The 25,455-nt window shown below is 49.8% G+C and overlaps 1 protein-coding gene across 2 annotated transcripts in view; it reads right to left on the bottom strand.

The window, feature by feature from the left end:
• Positions 1-16,011, bottom strand: part of PKD2 (polycystin 2, transient receptor potential cation channel) — a 68,934-nt gene extending 52,923 nt beyond the window's left edge. For both annotated transcript variants that reach the window (XM_069743452.1, XM_069743450.1), the window contains exons 1-3: positions 15,298-16,011; positions 7,939-8,052; positions 2,485-2,618 (exon numbers count right to left, since the gene is read on the bottom strand). In XM_069743452.1, the coding sequence (XP_069599553.1) occupies positions 2,485-2,618; positions 7,939-8,052; positions 15,298-15,778 (729 nt within the window). In that variant the 5' untranslated portion in view covers positions 15,779-16,011. The remainder of the gene's footprint in view (positions 1-2,484; positions 2,619-7,938; positions 8,053-15,297) is intronic.
• Positions 16,012-25,455: the final 9,444 nt, after the last annotated feature.

Below are 25,455 nucleotides of genomic sequence, written 5' to 3' on the forward strand. Positions count from 1 at the left end.
ATATAGGGGGACTGAGTGAGGCACATACTGTATATAGAGGGACTGTGTGGGGGCTCGTTGTATATAGGGGGCTCATACTGCATACTGATTTGGGGGTCCTTATATTGTATATAAGGGACAGTAATTATTATTTATTAAAAAAAATTGTAAAATTTATAAAAAGGCCACATATCCATATTACACATAAACATACCCCAGGGGGAATAACAACAGACCAAAGTTTACAAAATAATACCAAAGCAAATTTATGGAATCATATTATCTTTACCCAAAGCAGATCACACAAGGGGTGTAATATGATTAAATTACATAATATAAATTGCCATGAGAAGTGCCTATCAACAAACTATTAAATATGGGCTCAGAGCATCAATTCAGGTAATCATCCCAGAACAAAAAAACCACGAGCACTATCTTCACTTTATCTGAAAATAGGTAACGTTACTCGCACTTTAGATATGTGTGTTTTTTTTTCTTCTCATGACAATTTATATTATGTAATTTAATCATATTACACCCCTTGTGTGATCTGCTTAGGGTAAAGAGAATATGATTCCATCAATTTGCATTGGCATTATTTTGTAAACTTTGGTCTGTTGTTATTCCCCCCTGGGGTATGTTTATGTGAAATATGGCTATGTGGCCTTTTTATACATTTTACTAATTTTTCTAATAAATATATTTTTTTTATTTATTTATGGTCCGCTTCATAAAGGTGGTGGGATAATTACAGCCCCTTTGATTTGTACATAGTATTTGGAAGAGCCATTTTTTGCAACTTTGGGACATATTGTTGACTTACTGTATATAAGGGCCTATGTGGGGGCTTCCCCGAGGAAGCAAGTGTGCGAAACGCGCGTTGGGGTCCCACTCTCCGCATTCAGGTACAGGCTGGCTCTATTTACCATTTACCCTCAACTCTTCTTCTTTCCTATGTCGCAAATTTGCCCTATGTACTTTTACTCTGGTTGCATATAGTGCTGCATAATCTCTGTATGTATATTTAAAACACTTACACCCTAGTAGACCATATTGGCTGTGTATCCCCAACTTATGGGTTATTAATTAGTACTAGCCATATAGGTCAGTTGGGTTATTGCATTTATTTGCATCTCGGCTTCGGGAAAATGGCCGCCGCGATCTCCATCTGCGCACGCGCGGCATCCCGCGGCCATTTTCCTGAAGCCCCATGCAGCAGAACACTCCATCTGCGCACGCGCGGCCTCAGGAAGATGGCCGCCCCCACCGATGACAAGGGTAATAGCGCAGATCGCGCGCTTTTTCTTCACCTGCGCGCAGTGGATTCGGCACTTGGACATGCGCACACCACTACGCCACCAACGGAAAGCTGGGGAAGAAACAGCGATGTCACCACGCCCACCCGACCTGACCAGCCTGATTGACAGGCGAAAACGGCAACTTTGGTAATGTATTTCACAGCATAGGTGGGGAATCAGGGTACACTACATACACTATTGTAACGCACAGCGCAGGCCCTATTTAACAGTATTTTTATCTCAATCTGAAAAAACGGGGTGACAGGTTCCCTTTAAGCACTATGCACTTTAAATTGAAGAGATCATGTGTAGGATAATTTGAGCCTGTGGCCATGTCTTTAGGCTATATTTTGTAATGCACTTTAGCACTTGGCACTTTTTTATGACTTGATTACTTGTTTGACATATTGAGCCTGTGTGTATACGCACGTTAGTTTTATGATTCAGGCCATTATGATTTTTCTGTGATAGAATTAATTAATTCTCTGTACAAGTTGTATTCTATTATCTTGTGGCTTTTGTCAGTGCCATTTGTGTCTTCTGTTTCTCTGATGCAGTACTAGGTTGTTCTCTATCACTTTTTTCTGTTGCATCTACTACCATTTTTTTATTGTGGTTTTTTAATTATTTATAATAAAGGTTTATATTATGTAATTAGCTCTAGTGTCCATTTATTTTCGGTTTACTATATGTAGGGGCTGTGTGTGGGTTCATATGGTATTATAGGGGGGTGTCAGCATATTTAATTGTTCTTGATATAAAGTGATATAATGAATACAATATAATTATATGTTGATATTACCTGAGTGGAATTAATTACAGCCTATAGCTTTGGTCCTCCTCAACAGTCAGAGTCTTACATGTCGCCCCTTTGGAAAATAAATTGCCCACCCCTGCTATACAGGGGTAGCATTACATTTTTTTGTGCTTGGGATACCCAATTGGTAGTTAAGAGCAAACAGCTTCTTTTCCATGTGGCATTAAAGTTAAAGGGTTCTGTCCTAGCACAGAATCTCATCAATGGCCAATCTAATGTATTTCCCTAATAGCAGAGACCTTATCCCACAGTTTACAGAACCAATTAGTTTTCTATAGACCATTTCTCATAATCTCATACCCCAATTAGCCCCTTACCACTCCAACATACCTGCCCCCGACAATGTCTCAGCACTCACACCACTCATCTATGGACCATGCATTCCTTTACCTTCCAGAAGTCGCCCATGGTCATCAGGGTTTTGAAGTTGGTGTTTTCAGTTTTTGACACCGGCGTATCCAGGAAAAGCTGTGTCATAACTTTAGTGTAATAAAACATACTGGAAGTCACCATGCCATATGTCACTGCAAAAACAAGAAACAAGACAGATCCATTTACACTAGTTACATCTTAACTAACTCCTTCAGGTCAACATTATGTGCAGCCAATAATCACTGGTAAGTGTAAGGTAAGGTTAAGGTTGTACAAAACAACAATATTTGATTTAAAGGGCTCGTCCAACCATAAAGTTCTAAATTAACAGATCTGATCACCGAATATTTAGTTCCACTCTGTGCTGCAGTCAGTGGTTCCCCTCTACTTACATATCCCAGATAATAGTGAAGTAATCCCTGTTGGCTGTGAGAAGACTATTAGCAATGACCTGCTCACAGAGGATAGCCAGGCTCATGTAGATCATGTCCTCCCAGCATGCTCTTGTCCCTTGTCGGACTGTTGGAAGCCCATTATATCAGTATGCCGTAAGGAATCATCTTGCATTTGATTGCAGAATACAACGCTCCCTTTTACAAACTATGCTTAGCATTTTTGCGTTTTGCGACACAAAGCTGGTCATTCCGGCAGGTGACTTCAGGGTTACCAGGCTGAACACTATGCAGCATGATCTTCCATTAATGATGGTATGCACATTTAACTCAATGCAGCATGAAGTATACACTGCATAGACATAATTAGGCAAATTGGGAGTCTACGGTCATGGTCTGATTGGTTACTGGATGTCCTCTCCAGACTGATAACCGGCATGTATGAACATTGATGAAAACCCAAAAGTCATTATCTCAATAAGTTAGAATAATTAACAAAAAAACAACTGCAAAGGCTTCCTAAGCGTTTAAAAAGTTCCCTTAGTCTGTTTCAGTAGGCTCCACAATCATGGGGAAGACTGCTGACTTGACAAATGTCCAGAAGGCAGTCATTGACACACTCCACAAGGAGGTTAAGCCACAAAAGGTCATTGCTAAAGAAGCTGGCTGTGCATATGAATGGAAAGTTGAGTGGAAGAAAAAAAGTGTGGTAGAAAAAGATGCACAAGCAACCGGGATAACCGCAGCCTAGACAGGATTGTTAAGAAAAGACCATTAAAAATTTTGGGGAGATTCACAAGGAGTGGACTGATGCTGGAATCATGGCTTCAAGACCCACCACACACAGTCGTATCCAGGACATGGGCTACAAGTGTCACATTCCTTGTGTCAAGCCACTCATGACCAATAGACAACGCCAGAAGCGTCTTACCTGGGCCAAGGAGAAAAGGAACTGGACTGTTGCTCAATGGTCCAAGGTGTTGTTTTCAGATGAATGTAAATTTTGCATTTCATTTGGAAATCAAGGTCCCAGAGTCTGGAGGAAGAGTGGAGAGGCCACAATCCAAGCTGCTTGAGGTCTAGTGTGAAATTTCCACAATCAGTGATGATTTGGGGAGCCATGTCATCTGCTGGTGTAGGTCCACGGTGTTTTATCAAGGCCAAAGTCAGCACAGCCGTGTACCTGGAAATTTTAGAGCAATTCATGCTTCCCTCTGCCGACAAGCTTTTTGGAGATGGAAATTTCATTCTCCAGCAGGACTTGGCACCTGTCCACACTGCCAAAAAGTATCAATACCTGGTTTAAAAACAACAGTATCACTGTGCTTGATTGGCCAGCAAACTCACCTGACCTTAACCACATAGAGAATCTATGGGGTATTGTCAAGAGGAAGATGAGACACCAGACCCAACAATGCAGACAAGCTGAAGGCTGCTATCAAAGCAACCTGGGCTTCCATAACACCTCAGCAGTGCCACAGGCTGATCGCCTCCATGCCATGCCGCATTAATGCAGTAATTGATGCAAAAGGAGCCCCGACCAAGTATTGAGTGCATTTATTGAACATACATTTCAGTAGGCCAACATTGCAGATTTTAAAATCATTTTTCAAGCTGGTGTTATAAAGTATTCTAATTTACTGGGATAATGACATTTTGGGTTTTCATTGGCTGTAAGCCATAATCTATCTATATGATCGTCTAAGGGGTACTTCCGTCTGTCTGTCTGTAACGGAAATCCCGCGTCGCTGATTGGTCGCGGCCGGCAGGCGAGACCGCTAAGTTATCTGAGTAATTTCACAATGCATCACTGCGAACGGAAGCTGGCGGCAGCATTGCGTGCATTGGGACAGCTTCGGTACACGCCGGAGGGTGAGTATATAACTATTTTTTATTTTAATTCTTTTTTTTAACAGGGAAAACGTGCCCACACTGCTATATAGTACTTGGGCTGTGTTATATACTGCGTGGCTGCTATATACTACGTGGGCAGTGTAATATAATGCGTGCGCTGTGTTGTATACTATGTGGGCTGTGTTATATACTGCGTGGGCTGTGTTATATACTACGTGGGCTGTGTTATATATTATGTGGGCTGTTATGATCAGGTGGCCTTGGAGCAGCATGAAATGACCTTCGCTGGAGCAGTGGTAACTTTACTGACCGCAAACCCTGATCCTATCACCGCAACTAGAAGTAGCCGTGGGGTGTGCCTAACCAGACCTAGACACCTCGACACAGCCTAAGGACTAAATATCCCTAAAGATGGAAATAGGAAAACTCTCTTGCCTCAGAGTAGATCCCCAAAGGATAGGTAGCCCCCCACAAATAATGACTGTGAGTAGGAGAGGAAAAGACACACGCAGACAGAAAACAGGGATAAGCAAAGGAGGCCACTTTTACCTAGATAGGAAAGTACAGGATACTATGCGGTCAGCATAAAAAACTACAAAATATCCACAGCAGAGAAATACAAAAACTCCACCACCTAACTAAAGATGTGGAGAGTATATCTGCGACTCCAGCGAGTCCAACTAGACTGAGAAAAACATCAGGCACAGTCTAGCAGGAACAAAATAGAAACAAGATAAGCACAGAAAATAAACACACAGCAGTGTGTCTAAAAAAATGAAGCAAACACTTATATTAGCTGAATTGGCAGCAAGCAGGAGAGGCCAGGCAGAGGACCAACACTTCCAAAGGAACATTGACTACTGGCAAGGACTAATGAGTCCTGCACAGCTAAATACCCCAGTCAGAATTGCAATTAGCAGAAACACCTGTCCAAGACTGCTGCTCAGGAATAACTGCATTACCATCTACAACCACCGGAGGGAGCCCAAGAGCAGAATTCACAACAGTGGGCTGTGTTATATACTGCGTGGGCTGTGTTTTATACTGCGTGGGCTGTGTAACATATTGCATGGGCTGTGTTATATACTGCGTGGGCTGTGCTATATATTACGTGGGCTGTGTTATATACTACGTAGCTGTGTTATATACTACGTCGCTCCGATATACTACGTGGCTGTGCTATATACTACGTGGCTGTCTGTGTTACATGGGCTGTGCTATATACTATGTGGCTGACATATACCTACATACATATACTGTATATTCTAGAATACCCGATGCGTTAAAATCGGGCCACCATCTAGTCATGAATATTAACAGAAATAAACATTTGAAATAGATCACTCTGTTTGTAATGACTCTATATATGAGTTTCACCTTTTGTATCGAAGAACTGAAATAAATTAACCCCCTGCTTTAAGTAAAGGTACAACACGTCAATAATTTACCACCATAGTGTATTCAGCATAAAAACACTAAAAAAAGGATGTGTAGGCTGCATTCAGGACGCGCGAGGACAAGTACCCATCTCAGGAAATAGAAGAAAACTTTGAAAATGTTTCTCTTTTTCTATGTTCTGGGACCCACTCCAATTTTTTATAATTAGTACTGTCCCAAAAAACAGATGGATCGAGCCTTCCCCTGCCACATCCACTGAGATATGGCACTATAAACAGTTCAGATATTCGTGGACTCACTTGAATGACTAGTAAAACACTAACCAGCTCAGCAGGAGCCCTACAGGGAGCGGAAGAAGCTGCGCTCTGCAGGAGTCCAGTTTGCTCAGGTACAAGGTCACACATTCTTCTGCAGGTATGCAGGAGAGGGCAAGCTACAGCCAAAGCAGATGGGCCACTCTCATTTAACTCTTTAATGCTGCATTATAAGTGCACCATGATTAAAACTTGTTTTTCTTAAAAGAGGATTTTTTGGGACACAGGGTACAGGCTCTTGCCGCTAGGAGGAAAAGTTAATGCGAATAATGAAAAAAATCCACTGTTCTTGCTCATGTCATTGGTGGACACAGAAGATCTGGTGACATCCTAAAGCTGTCCCTGGGGACTGGAACAAAAGACACAGGTCTACTAAACCATTGCTGCCTGAAGGCATTTGATTGTGAAATCCATCCGAGGATGCAGAAGGGTGCACATAACCAAAATGTGGAGTAAGGACCAGGTAGCAGCCTTACACATCTGTAGACCAGAAGACTGATAGCCAAGAGGCCCCCAGAGGTCTTTTGGAATCAGCCTTGACTCAGAAGAGTAGTCCTCTGTCTTATGCACAACGCCACACAAATGGCCATTCTGAAAGTTGTCTTGGATGGTCAGACTGAGTAATGAAGATTGTTTGGCACGGACGAGTCTACACGGCGACAAACTTATGTGGTGTTGTATAGGATATGTGAGAGGGGGAGGGAAATGACCACCTGTAGATTGAGGAAGAGAAAAGTATGCAGTTTGGAAGGAAAAACTGCCAACTCAGATGAAGGTGACAGCCCCCCAAAAATATCACCCGGGAAGAATCAGGGGAGAGATTGCACACATAGGATGATTACAAAGATGACAACAAGGTCACAAGTGGTTGGAGACAACAAGGAGAGCAGGATAGATAACCCCTTGGAGATAATATCTACACGTAAATTCGGGGAAGTAAGAGGGCCAAACCCAATTCTGCTGTGGAAAAACAAGTTTTCTCACACTAGCAGCAGGAGGCCTTCTAGGTCGTGTACAAAACAGGAAAGAACTTCTGGATTTCAACATGGTTCTGATGACTCTTTCGGAGAAATCATAAGATCTTAGGAATGTGGTTTCAAGCATCGTGCCGAACTCTGGAAGAAAAGGTCATCCCTGCTAAGTCGACAGCAGTAGACATTGGACAGAAATGAAATAATTTGGGGGTGCAGTACCACGCAAGGCCCATCTGGGAGTAACTGGACTTTTGGGATGTCCTATGTTTTGATAAAAATTGTGGGAAGAGGAGGCAGAAGCCAGCTAATGTGGCAAACTCTGCCCGACTACATCTGCATTTTCCCTGGTCTGACATCAAACATTAAAGCGGGTTGTCTGAAGATCATTGGTCAGGTGCGCACCGCTTCCCAGCCTCCTCGCTTCTTGCTTGCCAGGGCATGGTGCGCTACTGATTGATGGACAGCTCAGCGGCATGGATACTCTTGATCGCACAGAATATGATAATACTTTGATAATGGAATAAAATCATAAATACTTACAAACACATAACAGGAACAGAAACACTACGTAAGTAACCAGCTCTCGGAGGATGGTCTTTAAGTATTTTTCCCTTGTAGTTATTCGATCTGCTGTATATCTTGTGCCCCAAAGACCTGTAGAAAAGAAGAAAAATGTATAAGAATCTAAAAAAGAAAAAAAACGCATAAAAAAAAAGGGAAAACATAACATAATATTTTTTTTCTGTGCTAACTTAAAATGAGTGTGTAGGTTTTTATGATAAATGGAATTTTTTATTTTCCAAATATCTATCTATACTAAAGATTTAAAAATCAGGAATCTTGAACTTTTGCCAATGACAATTAAAGGGAACCTGTCACCCCGTTTTTTCAGATTGAGATATAAATACTGTTAAATAGGGCCTGCGCTGTGCGTTACTATAGTGTATGTAGTGTACCCTGATTCCCCACCTATGCTGAGAAATACATTACCAAAGTCGCCGTTTTCGCCTGTCAATCAGGCTGGTCTGGTCAGGTGGGCGTGGTGACATCGCTCTTTTCTTCCCCAGCTTTCCGTTGGTGGCGTAGTGGTGTGCGCATGTCCGAGTTCCGAATTCCCTGCGCGCACGTGAAGAAACAGCGCGCGATCTGCGCTGTTATCCCTTTCATCGGTGGGGGCGGCCATCTTCCTGGGGCCGCGCGTGCGCAGATGGAGTGCTCTGCTGCACGGGGCTTCAGGAAAATGGCCGCGGGATGCCGCGCGTGCGCAGAAGAGATCGCGGCAGCCATTTTCCCAAAGCCGAGATGCATTTTCCTGAAGCCCCGTGCAGCAGAGCACTCCATCTGCGCACGCGCGGCCCCAGGAAGATGGCCGCCCCCACCGATGAAAGGGATAACAGCGCAGATCGCGCGCTGTTTCTTCACGTGCGCGCAGGGAATTCGGAACTCGGACATGCGCACACCACTACGCCACCAACGGAAAGCTGGGGAAGAAAAGAGCGATGTCACCACGCCCACCTGACCAGACCAGCCTGATTGACAGGCGAAAACGGCGACTTTGGTAATGTATTTCTCAGCATAGGTGGGGAATCAGGGTACACTACATACACTATAGTAACGCACAGCGCAGGCCCTATTTAACAGTATTTATAGCTCAATCTGAAAAAACGGGGTGACAGGTTCCCTTTAATTAAAGAGGCAGCTACTGAAAAGTATCTGGACAGAACAGAAAGAATGAGTGGACCCTATAAGTTAGCCCTTGGGAGTGAATCAACATGACAATGTGGCCCCCGGACCAGAAAAGGTTGTGCACCCACTAAAGACTAACATCCACTGAGATAACTCTTAGCCCAAAAACAGGAGTAAAACGCCATATGTGAACATACTATTGTGCAACTACAACTCTCAGCATGTCCTGACAGTGGCAGGCCATGAAGTGTACCCACGCATGGGCAGACACCACTTATGGAAAATATGCATTGGAGGATATTCACTACAGTACGTGCCAGCCAGACGATCTCAGAGGGCATTAGTAGAGTAGTGAGAAGTGGGGAGAAGCTTCCCGGGGGCCACAAACCCTCCTTTTCTAACCGGTAAAAGATACTGTGCCATGTCAGATCCTGAGAATCACCAAATACTCAGAGAAAAATATGTAGAATTGAGAGTCCTCAGTGGTTGATACCTTTTAATGGCTAACTGAAAAGATGGTGACAAATTGCAAGCTTTCGAGACTACACAGGTCTCTTCATCAGACACAGACTAATACAACATCTGAAGAATCACATATTTATGCACAACATAGCCGAGAACTGTAATTCTCTATCTACTGCTAACACGGTACTAAGACATATATCTTTCCTGTATCAAATCCTCCTAGAAATGAATGTGAAGACCACTGGCTCTCTGGCGACACCTACAGGCAGCTGCCATGCAAGGCAGACACCAGGAAGAATTCTTGGCCAGTTTTATGGAATGTGAGGACATAATGGAAAAATCCGCACCCCCTCACTGCCAGCCATGTTATTGAGGGCGGTGGAAATTCTCTGTAACTGTTAGAAAAGGCACTTAAAACTCCAGGACAAACTGCTGGCTGCAATAAATGCATCTGTATAACACTGCTTCAGTAAATTATTATTATTTTTATTATTTATTTATATAGCACCATTAAATCCATGATGCTGTACATGAGTTCTCCTGGATTCAGAAAACCCTCTCTCCCCACAGCTGCAGTTTCTTTTTTCTAAATTGTGACTTCCTCACCCTCCCCACAACCAGTGCTGAGGCTCCATCACCACTCCTGGTGTCCGTGATTGGCTGCAGTGCTGACAACATGGTGACCGCTGCAGCCAATAACTGAGCTGAGCAGCTCTGCCAAAGTGGAAGACATGGGCCTATCTCACTGATTGGCTGCAGTGCTGACGACACATTGACAGCGCTGCAGCCAATAACTGAGCTCAGTGGCTCGGGCACAGTGGACAGCATGGGCCTACGAGCTCACTGATTGGCTGCAGTGCTGACGACACATTGACAGCGCTGCAGCCAATAACTGAGCTCAGTGGCTCGGCCACAGTGGACAGCATGGGCCTACGAGCTCACTGATTGGCTGCAGTGCTGTGGACCTGACATCAGCACTGCAGACAATAACAGGCGCAGTGGTAGAGACTTATCACTGGAAACAGAGGGGGTGAGTAAAGCACAGGTAATTTTTACAACAGTAGCGCCCCCCTGAGGCCAAAGTGCAGAAAGTGCTAGTGCCTAAGGTCACCCGTCACTTCGGTCACTGCCCATGGGATTGGTGGATACAGGCAGCAGCGCAGCTCTCAGTGTCAGGATGCCATTAATGAAGCTGTCCACTACTTGGACAATCCCTTCTCACACCCGACCCTCGGCCCCGAAAACATAATAATGCCTATACTCACCTCCCGTGCTGGTGCCATTCTCACGGTGTCGGCACTCGCTCTCCCTGTACGGTGTTACGCTGCCGGCACCCAGAAACAGACGATCGGCTGCAGCCCGGACTTACTCTTCATGCTCACAACATCCGAAGGAAGGGACAGTGACGCCAGCGCTGATTGGGTGCCGCCATCTTAACACTGCACAGGAGCCCCGGGGAGAGCGAGTGCCCACACTGTGTGAACAGCGCCAGCACGGGAGGTGAGCATAGGCTTTATTATGTACATTTCCATCCACTACCCCTTTAACCTGCAGATTAACCTCATATCTACGGTTAATAGTGTTCTTTAACATGACAGAGTCCTTTCACTTGGTTAAAAGCCATAACCTTTTGCCTTATTTTATTCTCACTGGTCACCTGAGCGCTCCATATTTTTTTATCTCCCATACAGTTTCAGAGATATGGGCCTATTTATTTAGTGGTCATTGGGGGCGTGGCTCAGTAATGCAGACCACCTTACAGGCCGCCCCCAGGGAATCTGTGAGCCACGCCCCATTGTCACCACCATAAAGATAAGCACTACATGAAAAGCCCAATATAACTAGGGGGCAGGACAGTGAGGGGCCAGCAGTCTGCATTAAGCAGAGCACCACATGCAGACCCCACAACCACAAGACGGATTTCATCACCAGTGATCATTGTAATCAGTATAACGGCGCCGACCTGACACTGTCTGTAGGTGACTGCGCACAATCCTGCTGACAGGGCACTTTAATGTACTTGCAGCAGAAATCAGAGTGTTCGCAGGAAAAACGCTGCATAAAACATGGCCTTCTTTGCCGCATTCTTCCTGCGTTTTTTTCCCAATCATTTGAATGAGTGAAAAATGTTGTCAAAACGCTGAGGCTATGTGCACACGCAGAGGATTTGACGCTGCGGATTCGCAGCAGCTTTCCACGCGTTGTACAGTACCATGTAAACCTATGGAAGACAAAATCCGCAGTGCACATGCTGCGGAAACGTAGCGGTTTATATTCCGCAGCATGTCAATTCTTTGTGCGGATTCCGCAGCGGATTATTCTTGCTCCATAATAGGAATCCGCAGGTGTAAAGCCGCAGGTGGAATCCGCGGTAATTCCACAATGCGGATTTACCAAAATCAGTGCGGAAAAATCTGCACACCTTTCCGCAACGTGTGCACATACTCTGAAAGAACGGACATGCTTCACATTTGGAAAATGGTGATGGTTCCAATCTGCAGGAAAAAACCACCAGCATGATCCATTCTTCTGCACAGTAACGCTGCGGTTTTCTTGCATGCAATAAAATGACAGTGTGTGAACAAGTCCTAATCCTGCACGGTGTAGAGGAGCGCGTCTCCATATGGTGAGAAGAACAGAACTTACAAGGACTCGGATATCACCGTACAATAGTGAGAGATTGCTGAGCGCTATCACAGGATATGACCAGCTACCCTGCAGGGGTTCATGGGAAATCAGAGACATCGCTGGGTGGTTTTCATCCCATTATCCCCATCTCATCGGCCCAGTATCCCCATCACATCTGCCCAGTATCCCCATCATATCGGCCCAGTATCCCCATCTCATCGGCCCAGTATCCCCATTTCATCGGCCCAGTATCCCCATCATATCGGCCCAGTATCCCCATCTCATCGGCCCAGTATCCCCATCTCATCTGCCCAGTATCCCCATCTCATCTGCCCAGTATCCCCATCACATCGGCCCAGTATCCCCATCATATCGGCCCAGTATCCCCATCATATCGGCCCAGTATCCCCATCTCATCGGCCCAGTATCCCCATCACATCGGCCCAGTATCCCCATCATATCGGCCCAGTATCCCCATCTCATCGGCCCAGTATCCCCATCTCATCTGCCCAGTATCCCCATCACATCGGCCCAGTATCCCCATCTCATCTGCCCAGTATCCCCATCACATCGGCCCAGTATCCCCATCTCATCGGCCCAGTATCCCCATCACATCTGCCCAGTATCCCCATCACATCGGCCCAGCATCCCTATCTCATCAGCCCTGTATTCCAATCACATCAGCCCAGTATCCCCATCTCATCGGCCCAGTATCCCTATCACATCGGCCCAGTATTCCAATCACATCGTCCCAGTATCCCTATCTCATCAGCCCTGTATTCCAATCACATCAGCCCAGTATCCCCATCTCATCGGCCCAGTATCCCTATCACATCGGCCCAGTATTCCAATCACATCGTCCCAGTATCCCTATCTCATCAGCCCTGTATTCCAATCACATCAGCCCAGTATCCCCATCACATCGGCCCAGTATTCCAATCACATCGGCCCAGTATCCCCATTACATCATACCATTATCCCCATCTCATCGGCCCAGTATCCCCATCTCATCTGCCCAGTATCCCCATCTCATCTGCCCAGTATCCCCATCTCATCTGCCCAGTATCCCCATCTCATCGGCCCAGTATCCCCATCACATCGGCCCAGTATCGCCATTACATCGACACAGTATCCCCATCACATCGGCCCAGTATCCCTATCTCATCAGCCCAGTATTCCAATCACATCAGCCCAGTATCCCCATTACATCAGACCATTATCCCCATCTCATCAGCCCAGTATCCCTATCACATCGGCCCAGTATTCCAATCACATCGGCCCAGTATCCCCATTACATCAAACCATTATCACCATCTCATCGGCCCAGTATCCCCATCACATCGTCCCAGTATCCCTATCTCATCAGCCCAGTATTCCAATCACATCAGCCCAGTATCCCCATTACATCAGACCATTATCCCCATCTCATCGGCCCAGTATCCCTATCACATCGGCCCAGTATTCCAATCACATCGGCCCAGTATCCCCATTACATCAGACCATTATCCCCATCTCATCGGCCCAGTATCCCCATCTCATCTTCCCAGTATCCCCATCTCATCTGCCCAGTATCCCCATCTCATTGGCCCAGTATCCCCATTACATCAAACCATTATCCCCATCTCATCGGCCCAGTATCCCCATCACATCGGCCCAGTATCCCCATCTCATCTGCCCAGTATCCCCATCTCATCGGCCCAGTATCCCCATCACATCGGCCCAGTATCCCCATCACATCGGCCCAGTATCCCCATCACATCGACCCAGTATCCCCATCACATCGGCCCAGTATCCCTATCTCATCAGCCCAGTATTCCAATCACATCAGCCCAGTATCCCCATTACATCAGACCATTATCCCCATCTCATCAGCCCAGTATCCCTATCACATCGGCCCAGTATTCCAATCACATCGGCCCAGTATCCCTATTACATCAGACCATTATCCCCATCTCATCGGCCCAGTATCCCCATCTCATCTGCCCAGTATCCCCATCTCATCTGCCCAGTATCCCCATCTCATCTGCCCAGTATCCCCATCTCATCTGCCCAGTATCCCCATCTCATTGGCCCAGTATCCCCATTACATCAAACCATTATCCCCATCTCATCGGCCCAGTATCCCCATCACATCGGCCCAGTATCCCCACCTCATCTGCCCAGTATCCCCATCACATCGGCCCAGTATCCCCATCACATCGGCCCATTATCCCCATCTCATCGGCCCAGTATCCCCATCACATCGGCCCAGTATCCCCATTACATCAGACTATTATCCCCATCTTATCGACCCAGTATCCCCATCTCATCTGCCCAGTATCCCCATTACATCAAACCATTATCCCCATCTCATCGGCCCAGTATCCCTATCACTTCGGCCCAGTATTCCAATCACATCGGCCCAGTATCCCCATTACATCAGACCATTATCCCCATCTCATCTGCCCAGAATCCCCATCTCATCTGCCCAGTATCCCCATCTCATTGGCCCAGTATCCCCATTACATCAAACCATTATCCCCATCTCATCGGCCCAGTAGCCCTATCACTTTGGCCCAGTATTCCAATCACATCGGCCCAGTATCCCCATTACATCAGACCATTATCCCCATCTCATCTGCCCAGTATCCCCATCTCATTGGCCCAGTATCCCCATTACATCAAACCATTATCCCCATCTCATCGGCCCAGTATCCCCATCACATCGGCCCAGTATCCCAATCTCATCTGCCCAGTATCCCCATCTCATCGGCCCAGTATCCCCATCACATCGACCCAGTATCCCCATCACATCGGCCCAGTATCCCTATCTCATCGGCCCAGTATCCCCATCACATCGGCCCAGTATCCCCATCACATCGGCCCAGTATCCCCATCACATCGGCCCAGTATCCCCATCACATCGGCCCAGTATCCCCATCACATTGGCCCAGTATCCCCATCACATCGGCCCAGTATCCCTATCTCATCGGCCCAGTATCCCCATCACATCGGCCCAGTATCCCCATCACATCGGCCCAGTATCCCCATCTCATCGGCCCAGTATCCCCATCACATCGGCCCAGTATCCCCATCACATTGGCCCAGTATCCCCATCACATTTGCGGCCCTGGTACTCACCTCTCACAATGTGCAGGATTCTGCCCACTCCCTGCGGCTCCTGGGGCTGCTCAGTGCCTTGGCCCACTCTGCCACCTCCAGGGCCAGGGTCGCCCCTTCTCCTGCGGCCCCTCTGCCCCTGGCTGCCGATGCTGTTGTGATGATACCCGACGAGCCCAGTGCTGCCCCCACTACTGGAGGACACCAGAGACGAAGACCTCCTGCCCGGACCAGAAGGATGCCACTCTACATCCATCTCCACCACCATGCCCTCCTCTCCGTCCTCTTCTTCCTCCATCCCGTCCTCCTCGGCCTCGAAGCCGGGATTGTCTCTGCTCCACGCCTGTCGGGAGCAGGAAGACAGCGGTGACGGGGTGGGTCCAGCAGGGGGCAGACTGACAGCGGGTGCGGGAGGCAAGTCCTGCCTGGGCAGAGGGTCCATCTCCAGCATTGTCTGCCCCTGCAGCTCGGGCTGCGGCTTCACTCTGCTGGGGTTCACCATGCTGTAGCAGCCATTTTATTATTTGGGGTCTTTCTGTGTTTCCCGTGGCTTTCTCCGCCCTCCTTCCTCACACTCCGCTCCGTTATCCGGGGGCAGGCCGTCACTGCCCAGCTCCAGCACGGCGCTGCTTCTGGGCACCAGCTTAACCCGTCCCGAGCCGCTGCCCTGCCATTATGTCGGTGTGCTCCCTGGAGAGGAATGCACAGGACTGTTTGGGAGTCTGGTCTCCAGGCAACGGTGCCCCTACATGGGGGGAGGGCTGCGGATCAGTCACCAATTAACTACCCCGTGCAGATAGTGATCAGGCTGCACATGAGGAGGAGGATGGCAGCCTGGGCTCTATTGTGAGGGGCACCCTCTGTATTGTCAGGGGCATCCTCTGTGTACTGTGAGGGGCACCCTCTGTATTGTCAGGGGCACCCTCTATTGTCAGGGGCACACTCTGTGTACTGTAAGGGGCACCCTCTGTATTGTCAGGGGCACCCTCTATTGTCAGGGGCACACTCTGTGTACTGTAAGGGGCACCCTCTGTATTGTCAGGGGCACCCTCTGTGTACTGTGAGGGGCACCCTCTGTATTGTCAGGGGCATCCTCTGTTTATTGTCAGGGGCACCCTCTGTATTGTCAGGGGCACCCTCTGTGTACTGTGAGGGGCATCCTCTGTGTACTGTGAGGGGCACCATCTGTATTGTCAGGGGCACCCTCTGTGTACTGTAAGGGGCACCCTCTGTATTGTCAGGGGCACCCTCTGAGTACTGTGAGGGACACCCTCTGTGTATTGTCAGGGGCACCCTCTGTGTACTGTGAGGGGCACCCTCTATTGTCAGGGGCACCCTCTGTGTACTGTAAGGGGCACCCTCTGTATTGTCAGGGGCACCCTCTGAGTACTGTGAGGGACACCCTCTGTGTATTGTCAGGGGCATCCTCTGTTTATTGTCAGGGGCACCCTCTGTATTGTCAGGGGCACCCTCTGTGTACTGTAAGGGGCAACCTCTGTGTATTGTCAGGGGCACCCTCTGTGTACTGTGAGGGGCACCCTCTGTGTATTGTCAGGGGCACCCTCTTTGTATTGTCAGTGGCATCCTCTGTGTATTGTCAGGGGCACCCTCTGTGTACTGTGAGGGGCACCCTCTGTTTATTGTCAGGGGCACCCTTTGTGTACTGTATGGGGCATCCTCTGTGTACTGTGAGGGGCATCATCTGTGTATTGTCAGGGACACCCTCTGTGTATTGTCAGGGGCACCCTCTGTGTATTGTCAGGGGCATCCTCTGTGTACTGTGAGGGGCACCCTCTGTGTATTGTCAGGGGCACCCTCTGTGTATTGTCAGGGGCACCCTCTGTGTATTGTCAGGGACATCCTCTGTGTACTGTGAGGGGCATCCTCTGTGTATTGTCAGGGACACCCTTTGTGTACTGTGAGGGGCATCCTCTGTGTATTGTCAGGGGCACCCTCTGTGTATTGTCAGGGGCACCCTCTGTGTATTGTCAGGGGCATCCTCTGTGTATTGTCAGGGGCATCCTCTGTGTACTGTGAGGGGCATCCTCTGTGTATTGTCAGGGGCACCCTCTGTGTATTGTCAGGGGCACCCTCTGTGTATTGTCAGGGGCACCCTCTGTGTATTGTCAGGGACATCCTCTGTGTACTGTGAGGGGCATCCTCTGTGTATTGTCAGGGACACCCTTTGTGTACTGTGAGGGGCATCCTCTGTGTATTGTCAGGGGCACCCTCTGTGTATTGTCAGGGGCACCCTCTGTGTATTGTCAGGGGCATCCTCTGTGTACTGTGAGGGGCATCCTCTGTGTATTGTCAGGGGCACCCTCTGTGTATTGTCAGGGGCACCCTCTGTGTATTGTCAGGGGCACCCTCTGTGTATTGTCAGGGGCATCCTCTGTGTATTGTCAGGGACACCCTTTGTGTACTGTGAGGGGCACCCTCTGTGTATTATCAGGGGCATCCTCTGTGTACTGTGAGGGGCATCCTCTGTGTATTGTCAGGGGCACCCTCTGTGTATTGTCAGGGGCACCCTCTGTGTATTGTCAGGGGCACCCTCTGTGTATTGTCAGGGGCACCCTCTGTGTATTGTCAGGGGCATCCTCTGTGTACTGTGAGCGGCATCCTCTGTGTATTGTCAGGGGCACCCTCTGTGTATTGTCAGGGGCATCCTCTGTGTACTGTGAGCGGCATCCTCTGTGTATTGTCAGGGGCATCCTCTGTGTATTGTCAGGGGCACCCTTTGTGTATTGTCAGGGGCATCCTCTGTGTATTGTCAGGGGCACCCTTTGTGTACTGTGAGGGGCACCATCTGTGTATTGTCAGGGGCACCCTTTGTGTACTGTGAGGGGCATCCTCTGTGTATTGTCAGGGGCACCCTTTGTGTACTGTGAGGGGCATCCTCTGTATTGTCAGGGGCACCCTTTGTGTACTGTGAGGGGCATCCTCTGTGTATTGTCAGGGGCACCCTTTGTGTACTGTGAGGGGCACCCTCTGTATTGTCAGGGGCACCCTTTGTATACTGTGAGGGGCACCATCTGTGTATTGTCAGGGGCACCCTTTGTGTACTGTGAGGGGCATCCTCTGTGTATTGTCAGGGGCACCCTTTGTGTACTGTGAGGGGCACCCTCTGTATTGTCAGGGGCACCCTTTGTGTACTGTGAGGGGACCCCTCTGTGTATTGTCAGGGGCACCCTTTGTGTACTGTGAGAGGCACCCTCTGTATTATCAGGGACACCCTTTGTGTACTGTGAGGGGCATCCTCTGTGTATTGTCAGGGGCACCCTTTGTGTACTGTGAGGGGCATCCTCTGTATTGTCAGGGGCACCCTTTGTGTACTGTGAGGGGCACCCTCTGTGTATTGTCAGGGGCACCCTTTGTGTACTGTGAGGGGCACCCTCTGTGTATTGTCAGGGGCACCCTTTGTGTACTGTGAGGGGCACCATCTGTGTATTGTCAGGGGCACCCTTTGTGTACTGTGAGGGGCATCCTCTGTGTATTGTCAGGGGAACCCTTTGTGTACTGTGAGGGACACCCTCTGTGTATTGTCAGGGGCATCCTCTGTTTATTGTCAGGGGCACCCTCTGTATTGTCAGGGGCACCCTCTGTGTACTGTGAGGGGCACCCTCTGTGTATTGTCAGGGGCACCCTCTTTGTATTGTCAGTGGCATCCTCTGTGTATTGTCAGGGGCACCCTCTGTGTACTGTGAGGGGCACCCTCTGTTTATTGTCAGGGGCACCCTTTGTGTACTGTATGGGGCATCCTCTGTGTACTGTGAGGGGCATCATCTGTGTATTGTCAGGGACACCCTCTGTGTATTGTCAGGGGCACCCTCTGTGTATTGTCAGGGGCATCCTCTGTGTACTGTGAGCGGCATCCTCTGTGTATTGTCAGGGGCACCCTCTGTGTATTGTCAGGGGCATCCTCTGTGTACTGTGAGCGGCATCCTCTGTGTATTGTCAGGGGCATCCTCTGTGTATTGTCAGGGGCACCCTTTGTGTATTGTCAGGGGCATCCTCTGTGTATTGTCAGGGGCACCCTTTGTGTACTGTGAGGGGCACCATCTGTGTATTGTCAGGGGCACCCTTTGTGTACTGTGAGGGGCATCCTCTGTGTATTGTGAGGGGCACCCTTTGTGTACTGTGAGGGGCATCCTCTGTATTGTCAGGGGCACCCTTTGTGTACTGTGAGGGGCATCCTCTGTGTATTGTCAGGGGCACCATTTGTGTACTGTGAGGGGCACCCTCTGTATTGTCAGGGGCACCCTTTGTGTACTGTGAGGGGACCCCTCTGTGTATTGTCAGGGGCACCCTTTGTGTACTGTGAGAGGCACCCTCTGTATTATCAGGGACACCCTTTGTGTACTGTGAGGGGCATCCTCTGTGTATTGTCAGGGGCACCCTTTGTGTACTGTGAGGGGCATCCTCTGTATTGTCAGGGGCACCCTTTGTGTACTGTGAGGGGCACCCTCTGTGTATTGTCAGGGGCACCCTTTGTGTACTGTGAGGGGCACCCTCTGTGTATTGTCAGGGGCACCCTTTGTGTACTGTGAGGGGCACCATCTGTGTATTGTCAGGGGCACCCTTTGTGTACTGTGAGGGGCATCCTCTGTGTATTGTCAGGGGAACCCTTTGTGTACTGTGAGGGACACCCTCTGTGTATTGTCAGGGGCATCCTCTGTTTATTGTCAGGGGCACCCTCTGTATTGTCAGGGGCACCCTCTGTGTACTGTGAGGGGCACCCTCTGTGTATTGTCAGGGGCACCCTCTTTGTATTGTCAGTGGCATCCTCTGTTTATTGTCAGGGGCACCCTTTGTGTACTGTATGGGGCATCCTCTGTGTACTGTGAGGGGCATCATCTGTGTATTGTCAGGGACACCCTCTGTGTATTGTCAGGGGCACCCTCTGTGTACTGTGAGGGGCACCCTCTGTGTATTGTCAGGGGCACCCTCTGTGTATTGTCAGGGGCACCCTCTGTGTATTGTCAGGGGCACCCATTGTGTATTGTCAGGGACATCCTCTGTGTACTGTGAGGGGCATCCTCTGTGTATTGTCAGGGACACCCTTTGTGTACTGTGAGGGGCATCCTCTGTGTATTGTCAGGGGCACCCTCTGTGTATTGTCAGGGGCACCCTCTGTGTATTGTCAGGGGCATCCTCTGTGTACTGTGAGGGGCATCATCTGTGTATTGTCAGGGACACCCTTTGTGTACTGTGAGGGGCACCCTCTGTGTATTATCAGGGGCATCCTCTGTGTACTGTGAGGGGCATCCTCTGTGTATTGTCAGGGGCACCCTCTGTGTATTGTCAGGGGCACCCTCTGTGTATTGTCAGGGGCACCCTCTGTGTATTGTCAGGGGCATCCTCTGTGTACTGTGAGCGGCATCCTCTGTGTATTGTCAGGGGCACCCTCTGTGTATTGTCAGGGGCATCCTCTGTGTACTGTGAGCGGCATCCTCTGTGTATTGTCAGGGGCATCCTCTGTGTATTGTCAGGGGCACCCTCTGTGTATTGTCAGGGGCACCCTCTGTGTATTGTCAGGGGCATCATCTGTGTATTGTCAGGGGCATCCTCTGTGTATTGTCAGGGGCACCCTTTGTGTACTGTGAGGGGCATCCTCTGTGTATTGTCAGGGGCACCCTTTGTGTACTGTGAGGGGCATCCTCTGTATTGTCAGGGGCACCCTTTGTGTACTGTGAGGGGCATCCTCTGTGTATTGTCAGGGGCACCCTTTGTGTACTGTGAGGGGCACCCTCTGTATTGTCAGGGGCACCCTTTGTGTACTGTGAGGGGCACCATCTGTGTATTGTCAGGGGCACCCTTTGTGTACTGTGAGGGGCATCCTCTGTATTGTCAGGGGCACCCTTTGTGTACTGTGATTGGCACCCTCTGTATTGTCAGGGGCACCCTCTGTGTATTGTCAGGGGCACCCTCTGTGTATTGTCAGGGGCACCCTCTGTGTATTGTCAGGGGCACCCTCTGTGTATTGTCAGGGGCATCCTCTGTGTACTGTGAGCGGCATCCTCTGTGTATTGTCAGGGGCACCCTCTGTGTATTGTCAGGGGCATCCTCTGTGTACTGTGAGCGGCATCCTCTGTGTATTGTCAGGGGCACCCTCTGTGTATTGTCAGGGGCACCCTTTGTGTACTGTGAGGGGCACCCTCTGTGTATTGTCAGGGGCACCCTTTGTGTACTGTGAGGGGCACCATCTGTGTATTGTCAGGGGCACCCTTTGTGTACTGTGAGGGGCATCCTCTGTGTATTGTCAGGGGAACCCTTTGTGTACTGTGAGAGGCACCCTCTGTGTATTGTCAGGGACACCCTTTGTGTACTGTGAGGGGCATCCTCTGTGTATTGTCAGGGGCACCCTTTGTGTACTGTGAGGGGCATCCTCTGTATTGTCAGGGGCACCCTTTGTGTACTGTGAGGGGCACCCTCTGTGTATTGTCAGGGGCACCCTTTGTGTACTGTGAGGGGCACCCTCTGTGTATTGTCAGGGGCACCCTTTGTGTACTGTGAGGGGCACCATCTGTGTATTGTCAGGGGCACCCTTTGTGTACTGTGAGGGGCATCCTCTGTGTATTGTCAGGGGAACCCTTTGTGTACTGTGAGGGGCACCCTCTGTATTGTCAGGGGCACCCTTTGTGTACTGTGAGGGGCACCATCTGTGTATTGTCAGGGGCACCCTTTGTGTACTGTGAGGGGCATCCTCTGTGTATTGTCAGGGGCACCCTTTGTGTACTGTGAGGGGCACCCTCTGTATTGTCAGGGGCACCCTTTGTGTACTGTGAGGGGCACCCTCTGTGTATTGTCAGGGGCACCCTTTGTGTACTGTGAGGGGCACCATCTGTGTATTGTCAGGGGCACCCTTTGTGTACTGTGAGGGCATCCTCTGTGTATTGTCAGGGGCACCCTTTGTGTACTGTGAGGGGCCTCCTCTGTGTATTGTCAGGGGAACCCTTTGTGTACTGTGAGGGACACCCTCTGTGTATTGTCAGGGGCATCCTCTGTTTATTGTCAGGGGCACCCTCTGTATTGTCAGGGGCACCCTCTGTGTACTGTGATGGGCACCCTCTGTGTATTGTCAGGGGCACCCTCTTTGTATTGTCAGTGGCATCCTCTGTGTATTGTCAGGGGCACCCTCTGTGTACTGTGAGGGGCACCCTCTGTTTATTGTCAGGGGCACCCTTTGTGTACTGTATGGGGCATCCTCTGTGTACTGTGAGGGGCATCATCTGTGTATTGTCAGGGACACCCTCTGTGTATTGTCAGGGGCACCCTCTGTGTATTGTCAGGGGCATCCTCTGTGTACTGTGAGGGGCACCCTCTGTGTATTGTCAGGGGCACCCTCTGTGTATTGTCAGGGGCACCCTCTGTGTATTGTCAGGGGCACCCATTGTGTATTGTCAGGGACATCCTCTGTGTACTGTGAGGGGCATCCTCTGTGTATTGTCAGGGACACCCTTTGTGTACTGTGAGGGGCATCCTCTGTGTATTGTCAGGGGCACCCTCTGTGTATTGTCAGGGGCACCCTCTGTGTATTGTCAGGGGCATCCTCTGTGTACTGTGAGGGGCATCATCTGTGTATTGTCAGGGACACCCTTTGTGTACTGTGAGGGGCACCCTCTGTGTACTGTGAGGGGCATCCTCTGTATTGTCAGGGGCACCCTTTGTGTACTGTGAGGGGCATCCTCTGTGTATTGTCAGGGGCACCCTTTGTGTACTGTGAGGGGCACCCTCTGTATTGTCAGGGGCACCCTTTGTGTACTGTGAGGGGCACCATCTGTGTATTGTCAGGGGCACCCTTTGTGTACTGTGAGGGGCATCCTCTGTGTATTGTCAGGGGCACCCTTTGTGTACTGTGAGGGGCATCCTCTGTGTATTGTCAGGGGCACCCTTTGTGTACTGTGAGGGGCACCCTCTGTATTGTCAGGGGCACCCTTTGTGTACTGTGAGGGGACCCCTCTGTGTATTGTCAGGGGCACCCTTTGTGTACTGTGAGAGGCACCCTCTGTATTATCAGGGACACCCTTTGTGTACTGTGAGGGGCATCCTCTGTGTACTGTCAGGGGCACCCTTTGTGTACTGTGAGGGGCATCCTCTGTATTGTCAGGGGCACCCTGTGTGTACTGTGAGGGGCACCCTCTGTGTATTGTCAGGGGCACCCTTTGTGTACTGTGAGGGGCACCCTCTGTGTATTGTCAGGGGCACCCTTTGTGTACTGTGAGGGGCACCATCTGTGTATTGTCAGGGGCACCCTTTGTGTACTGTGAGGGGCATCCTCTGTGTATTGTCAGGGGAACCCTTTGTGTACTGTGAGAGGCACCCTCTGTATTGTCAGGGACACCCTTTGTGTACTGTGAGGGGCATCCTCTGTGTATTGTCAGGGGCACCCTTTGTGTACTGTGAGGGGCATCCTCTGTATTGTCAGGGGCACCCTTTGTGTACTGTGAGGGGCACCCTCTGTGTATTGTCAGGGGCACCCTTTGTGTACTGTGAGGGGCACCCTCTGTGTATTGTCAGGGGCACCCTTTATGTACTGTGAGGGGCATCCTCTGTGTATTGTCAGGGGAACCCTTTGTGTACTGTGAGGGGCACCATCTGTGTATTGTCAGGGGCACCCTTTGTGTACTGTGAGGGGCATCCTCTGTGTATTGTCAGGGGCACCCTTTGTGTACTGTGAGGGGACCCCTCTGTGTATTGTCAGGGGCACCCTTTGTGTACTGTGAGAGGCACCCTCTGTGTATTGTCAGGGACACCCTTTGTGTACTGTGAGGGGCATCCTCTGTGTATTGTCAGGGGCACCCTTTGTGTACTGTGAGGGGCATCCTCTGTGTATTGTCAGGGACACCCTTTGTGTACTGTGAGGGGCATCCTCTGTATTGTCAGGGGCACCCTTTGTGTACTGTGAGGGGCACCCTCTGTATTGTCAGGGGCACCCTTTGTGTACTGTGAGGGGACCCCTCTGTGTATTGTCAGGGGCACCCTTTGTGTACTGTGAGAGGCATCCTCTGTGTATTGTCAGGGGCACCCTTTGTGTACTGTGAGGGGCATCCTCTGTGTATTGTCAGGGGCACCCTTTGTGTACTGTGAGGGGAACCCTCTGTGTATTGTCAGGGGCATCCTTTGTGTACTGTGAGAGGCACCCTCTGTGTATTGTCAGGGGCACCCTTTGTGTACTGTGAGGGGCACCCTCTGTATTGTCAGGGGCACCCTTTGTGTACTGTGAGGGGCATCCTCTGTGTATTGTCAGGGGAACCCTTTGTGTACTGTGAGGGGCATCCTCTGTGTATTGTCAGGGGCACCCTCTGTGTACTGTGAGGGGCATCCTCTGTATTGTCAGGGGCACCCTTTGTGTACTGTGAGAGGCACCCTCTGTGTATTGTCAGGGGCACCCTTTGTGTACTGTGAGAGGCACCCTCTGTGTATTGTCAGGGACACCCTTTGTGTACTGTGAGGGGCATCCTCTGTGTATTGTCAGGGGAACCCTTTGTGTACTGTGAGGGGCATCCTCTGTGTATTGTCAGGGGCACCCTTTGTGTACTGTGAGGGGCATCCTCTGTATTGTCAGGGGCACCCTTTGTGTACTGTGAGGGGCATCCTCTGTGTATTGTCAGGGGCACCCTTTGTGTACTGTGAGGGGCACCATCTGTGTATTGTCAGGGGCACCCTTTGTACTGTGAGGGGCATCCTCTGTGTATTGTCAGGGGCACCCTTTGTGTACTGTGAGGGGCATCCTCTGTGTATTGTCAGGGGCACCCTTTGTGTACTGTGAGGGGCATCCTCTGTATTGTCAGGGGCACCCTTTGTGTACTGTGAGGGGCACCATCTGTGTATTGTCAGGGGCACCCTTTGTGTACTGTGAGGGGCATCCTCTGTGTATTGTCAGGGGCACCCTTTGTGTACTGTGAGGGGCACCCTCTGTATTGTCAGGGGCACCCTTTGTGTACTGTGAGGGGACCCCTCTGTGTATTGTCAGGGGCACCCTTTGTGTACTGTGAGAGGCATCCTCTGTGTATTGTCAGGGGCACCCTTTGTGTACTGTGAGGGGCATCCTCTGTGTATTGTTAGGGGCACCCTTTGTGTACTGTGAGGGGCATCCTCTGTGTATTGTCAGGGGCACCCTTTGTGTACTGTGAGGGGCATCCTCTGTGTATTGTTAGGGGCACCCTTTGTGTACTGTGA

The sequence above is a fragment of the Ranitomeya imitator genome, chromosome 1, assembly GCF_032444005.1.
Source record: "Ranitomeya imitator isolate aRanImi1 chromosome 1, aRanImi1.pri, whole genome shotgun sequence".
NCBI classification, from domain to species: Eukaryota; Metazoa; Chordata; class Amphibia; order Anura; family Dendrobatidae; genus Ranitomeya; species Ranitomeya imitator.